The following is a 6,239-nucleotide window of genomic DNA, read 5'->3' on the forward strand; positions in this document are numbered from 1 at the left end:
ATTTTGCAAGCAATTTATGTGTGATTCAAGCGTGCAATCTTGAAGCTACTTGAACAAGATAGAAGAACCAGTTCCGAGTGTCTATCTTTTATTCTAGTTCAATTGTAGTAGGTGATTTTACATTGTACCTTTCAGCTTTTGTAGAAGCAATTGTATTAGGTACCTTGAGTGTTCAAGTTAGAGTTAACTTGAAGTTGTCGCAACAGTTGAGGCTGTGTGCCACAACGGGATTAGAGTTAATCCTTAGGTTTACAAAGAGTTTTGTAAATGGTGTTTTGGCTTAGTGATTTTAGTGGAAGTTTAGGAAAATCCTACTGAGTAGTAGGTCGTGATTTTTTCACCTTTTGAGCCAGGTGTTTTTCACGTAAAAATCTCTGTGTTCTTTATTTTCTTTACTCATTATTCTGCAAACAGTAGGAGTTAGGACGCATAGAAGAACCAGGTCCTTCTATAGTTCAGTTAAGCGAAAATTGGGTACCACGCAAATCACCCCCCCTCTTGTGTGGTATTGAAGTATAAAACATCAACCCTCGTTTTCTTCGTCATCATTCAGTTGGTGGATTGAGTCTATGTCCACATGAATGAGTTTCCTCCTTTGCCTTCGAGTAGGGGCCCTCTTATCTTGGGGGTCTTCGGGTTTCGAAGCCCTTTTCTCTTGTTATCTTTCCCCTATTTTGGAATCGGGGACTCGATCTCTTCCCCGAGTGGGGCTGGCCTCATTTCGGAGACATCTCCAATTCCTGCATGAATGAAAGTTAGGCAAAGTAAGATGACATCTCCAATAAAAGGGAAAGTATCAAAGACCTGGGAGAAGAAGTAACCATGGTGTTTGGCCTCCTATTTTCCCCTTGACAAGTCACGTCATTTGCGCTCATCATACGAGAAGGTCATAGCTAATTTACGGACCCAATATTCGAGGTCGAGGATTGCATGGGACAGCCAAGAAACAGCTACAAGGTAAAGGCATCATACAATGCGGAAACAGAATATAAGAGGAACTAGGAAAAGGACTTCACTTACGATTGGGGTTCCATTTCTCTGGGAACAACATTTTGCCCTCAGTGATGACATCCGAGGTCCTCACTCGAACGAACAGGCTCATCTAGCCTTGGTCCTTATACTCGTCATTGCTAGCGAAGAAGACTTTGCTCGATCTGTGTTGGAGCTTGATCAACCCTCAAAAAAACTGAGGCCGATACAAACGTATAAGGTGATTGAGGGTGAACTCTAGTCCCTTGGCCTTGCTAGAGAAGTAGCAAAGCATAATCACTATATGCTAGAAAGATGGGTGGATCTGGCCGAGGGTGACTTTATATCTTTTGCAGAAATCGATCACGACCGGATCGAGGGGACCCAGTGTGAAGGGGTAAGTGAAAACACTTAGGAACCCCTCCACATGAGTGGTAATGCTCTCCTCGAGGTCGGGGATCTGTACCACAACCTCGTCCCCCCGACCACAGTCTTTCTTCACGGCCTTGAGGTGCTTCTTCTCTATCGAACTAATATATCGGGATACATGCTCGTATCTGCCAGGGATTGCGGGGGGATTTTCATGTTGAAGTCTTTATTTATAACGTAGGGGCCGGGTATAATCTCGTGAAGGGCCGGCGCCACAAGTTTGGCCGGCCGGGAAGAGGAGGAGGAAGCTTTCTCTTTTTGAAGAACTGTCTTGGAAGTTTTCTCCATTGATTCGAGTTAGAAAAAGTGGAGATATGTATAGTTTTGTATTTTCTGACAATAAGAAGAACGGGAGTAACGAGTAATGAGAGAGAAGAGATGAAGAGAGAGAGAGATATAAAAGAAGTTTGGAGGTGGTTTGAAGATTGAAGTAAAGTTTCCTCCGAAATTAAACCTTGTATATATAGGCGAGTGGTGATGATTCAACGGCGCTAGTGGCCGACCACCACTGGAGGATCATTTAATGTTTTGGGGAAGCGAATTGACGGATGTTTCGGTCAGTTCGAACACCAATGTCACGGGAATGACATCATCATCAAGGACTCCGAAAAATCGAGGCTCAAGTCATTTCTTATCATTTTATTCTAAGAAACGCGGGGACTATCTGTATACGGTAAAATCATGTATCCCCAATTTAATAGGCTTGAGGGCTCGCATCGAGGAACAAACTCGATATCGGCCGGGCTCGAGCTCGAGGGCAAAATACTATACTCGAAGATCAGATTGCTTGATGAACACCGGAGCCGAGTACGACCATCCTCGAGATAATACCGTTATGGTTTTATAACAGAAAGAGCGAGATTCCCGCGATGGCCCAAAGATCATGGCGTAAATTCTGGAATAGATTTGTACGATTTCGTACGGATTTGAAAAGATGGTTAGACAGCTGTCCTAATAAGATTCCTTACTGTAAATAGAAATGTACCTTATTTAGGGTTCCCCTACTATATAAAGGGGACAACATCATTTGTAATGCATCATCAATCCTTGGCAAAAGAAGATACTCTCTTACTTTCTTGCTCATCATGGATCAGAATTGTTTCTTAACTTTAATGTCTTTACTTTACTGTTCTTGTTGACCTACCTTGAGGCCATCATAGCTCGAGGTCAAGACTTGCTTAAGCACTGGTTTGATTCAACTTACTTCTTTAATTTACACTTTTTGATTTCTTGGTTATTAATTCGTATTGAATTAAATCACGTATCTTTAAAACCAAAAACAAATTTAATTGTTACACATATTTCGTGGTAAACACATGAGAAAAAGGTTACCCAAAAAGCTTTAAGCAATAAAACGATAGTCCTACCATGTGACTAGCTGTTACAAAGATTGAATTTCAAGAATTGACAATACAACGTTAAACCAAGACATTGATGGCCGAAGAAAGCAATTTCATATATGGAACGAGTGCATACATGGCCAGGGGCCGAGCTATTCTTATCTATGTATGGGTCCAAATTTGGCAACCACGACAGCGGCCGAGTAAGACGTGGAACAAGGTTATTGTAGCACAACGTCTGATGGTCGCTGTGACAAAGGTCGACGACCAAGAGCGGGCAGTCGAAAAGAGATAATAACGATAATTTAGGCTTAAAGGGAGACAGTAAGAATATGCTTACGGAATATTCTTTGTGTTGTACTTTTTAGGGTTTCTTGGGAAATTGTCCTTTCTAAATAGGAAGAGTTAGTAAAAGAAAGGGGGATTTAGGCAAGAGACAAAAGAACACTTTGTAAAAGAGTCATCTGAGAGTAAATACTAAAGCAGCCTTGTTCATTTATTGCACTATACGATATTGATAAGATCCAAAGATTCCACAATCATCTCATACTTATTTCTTTTGTACGCCGATCGCATTTACTTATATTGATTGCGCATTTAGGTTGTCGCATTTTTGAGCATTTAATTGATTCCAACATATTAGCTAACATCATTCATCTTGCTTACTTCCTCTATCACTTGGTCTAGATTTTATTATTCTTAACTGAGATTCACCCTTCTTCTAATCATAAGATTAGTTTAATCAAAGGGTTTAACATCTCTTGGTCAAACAATTTGGCGCCGTCTATGGGGATTTCTTTAGTTAAGATTTTAGTTTCATCTAGATCATAAAAAGGGATAGCCATCTCTTGCTAGCTTGGCATAAACTAACAATGGCAGGAAAAAGAGATGCAAGGTTAAAAGCGATAGCAGGTGTCACAACTAACATCCTGAACACCATCAACGAAGACGGCAGGGAAGCCAACAAAAATGTGAGACCAAACGCTACACCTAGAAGAGACGCTTCACCTCCCCCGCACGAAAGCGTAACTGCTTCGCGTGAAAAGGAAGCCTCCACGTCTACAACAGGAGAGGCACCACCGATGGTAAAAAGACTACGGGAAGAGTGGATAACAAACGTCTAAACAACATACTTCATAAACTCGCTCAAAGGGAGAATAGAGACATTGCACACACATATGTCACGACAATAGCTGGCGAACAAGATGCCCCCGCACAGGTAACACTCATACTACTGTTGACGCAAGTAATGACGCACTCGCAACCATTTTAAAGAAATGGAGGAAATGGAAAATGAGAATAAGGCACTCCGTGACCAAATGAAGGAGCATCAAGAAAGGGTCGACAAAATACCAGGCGCCCCAAAGTTGTTACCAAAACAGTACGTTGGTCGATTCATTGAGCAACCATACAATGAGGAAGCAGCCCCCCACGCCATTCCAAAGTCTTTCAAAATGCCACCATACCTGAAGATATATGACGGTACTATAGACCTAGAAGATCATATCATCCACTACGTCACAACCGTAAAAGGCTACGATCTTTCAAAAGAACAAGTACCATCAGTGCTACTGAAAAAATTCGGCAAAACCCTAACAGGGGGAGCCCTAACCTGGTACTCACAACTACCAGCACGGTCAATAGCAACATTCGAAGAAATGGCGGACAAGTTTTTCACCGCTCATGCAGGAGCTAAAAGGGGGGAAGCCAGGGTAAACAACATATTCGCCGTTAGGCAGACACACGGCGAGGGACTCAGGGACTTCCTAGCCAGGTTTAACAGGGTAAGAATGAGCCTGCCGAATGTGTCAAAGGGGATGGCGGTAGCAACCTTCCAGAACGGGTCAAGCAGGAATGGATCGAAAGTGACCAGAAAGCCATTAAGCAGGCTCATGAATTACCCTCCCACCACTTGGGAAGAAATCCACAATGCCTATTGCGCCGAGGTAAGGGCCGATGAGGACGACCTCAATGGCCCGATCCAACGACTGACGTCAGTTCAAGCTAAAGAAAGGAAAGATCATCGCAATGACGGTCGAAGGGATCAGTTGGGAGCCCGTCTCGGCCGAGAAAGACATCAGCCCTACATCAGGACATCTATCCCACCTCCTCCGCGGCACACAGATGCCCCACTCGACATAACGCGCCACACCGAAACGAAAGAGGTATGCCCCCGCTCTTATCTGCTCACAATTTTTGTGTTTCTCCTTCAAAAATAGTGTACGCACTAGAGAAGCTAGTCCCAAAGGTACGATGGCCACAAAAGATGAAGTCCAACCCGAGCACCCGGAAGTCGAACGTTCTTTACGAATTCCACCAGGAAAGGGGTCATAAAACCAAGGATTGCATAGGTTTGCGGAAGGAGGTAGTGACAATGCTAAATCAAGGACACCTGAAAGAACTGCTGAGCGACCGAGGACGAGCTAACTTTTCCCGCGGACGCGAACAACTCTAGGGACCTCCAAAACTGCCCTCTCCCGCTCGTACCATACATATGATCATCGGCGGAGGCGATGACACATCAATCAACCATGTAAAGTTCACCACTACACGCAAACTCAAATGGTCGATCACTCATGAATGGTATGATGAACTCGAAGATAGTATCATCTTCGATAAATCAAATACCGATGGTTTGTCTTTCCCTCACTACGATGCTCTTGTCATCATTTTACGTATTACAGATACTGATGTGGAAAGAATAATGGCGGATGACGGAAGCGGCGTGTGTATTATCCATCCTCGAGTCCTCGTACAGATGAGACTCGAAGATAAAGTAATACCGCATTGCATAACTCTAACAGGTTTTAATAATGCATTCAAGCGAACCTCTAGAGAGGTAGTGCTACCTGTTCTAGCCAGAGCAGTCACCCTGGAAACAACGTTTCACGTTATGGACCAAGATACAGCCTACAATGCTATCATAGGGCGCCCATGGATACACGCCATGTGAGCAGTCCCATCAAGTCTCTATCAAGTAATCAAGTTCCCTACTCCATGGGGGGTATTCGGCATCCGGGGCGAACAACGCACCGTATAAGAATGCTATCGCATCGCCCAGGATTGCGCACACACCCAACAACTAAAAGGAGCAAGCGCAGAAGCATAATAATCAGCGATGTCGGGAACCAAATTCAACGTACAGACAGACGTCATCAAGGATCCTGACATCGTGGAAGCCTCCGAGTCGACCATAGAAGATCTCGATCCCGTCCAACTAGACGACAATGACAACACAAAAAAGGCTTATATTAGGGACAATCTCTCAGAACCAGGTAAGTTTCATAAATTCTTAACTGACAATGCCGATTTGTTTGCCTTCTCCCATTCAGATATGCCAGGCATCCCTAAAGACATCGTCATGCACAAATTGAATGTTGACCCCCTCTATCCGCGAGTGCGGAAAATGAGGAGAAAGTTCAACGCCGCAATCAACAAAGTCGTCAGCGCAGAAGTTGATAAGCTTCTCGCCAATGGCTCCGTCCGAGAGTCAAAATATCC

General features: G+C 43.8%; 1 protein-coding gene across 1 annotated transcript; it reads left to right on the forward strand.

The window, feature by feature from the left end:
• Positions 1-4,015: 4,015 nt before the first annotated feature.
• Positions 4,016-5,691, forward strand: LOC109212639. Its single transcript, XM_019376306.1, has 2 exons — positions 4,016-4,450; positions 5,194-5,691. Exons 1-2 carry the CDS (start codon positions 4,016-4,018, stop codon positions 5,689-5,691), a joined length of 933 nt encoding a protein of 310 aa, XP_019231851.1.
• Positions 5,692-6,239: the final 548 nt, after the last annotated feature.

The sequence above is a fragment of the Nicotiana attenuata genome, unplaced genomic scaffold (assembly GCF_001879085.1).
Source record: "Nicotiana attenuata strain UT unplaced genomic scaffold, NIATTr2, whole genome shotgun sequence".
NCBI lineage: Eukaryota > Viridiplantae > Streptophyta > Magnoliopsida > Solanales > Solanaceae > Nicotiana > Nicotiana attenuata.

What these genes read in the sequence shown, in the direction of transcription:
- LOC109212639 (XM_019376306.1), top strand. Translation starts at nt 4,016, where the DNA reads ATGGAGGAAATGGAAAATGAGAATAAGGCACTCCGTGACCAAATGAAG. An exon ending in CTAAAAGGGGGGAAGCCAGG is followed by an intron (nt 4,451 to 5,193) that starts GTAAACAACATA and finishes GAACAACTCTAG; the next exon opens with GGACCTCCAAAACTGCCCTC.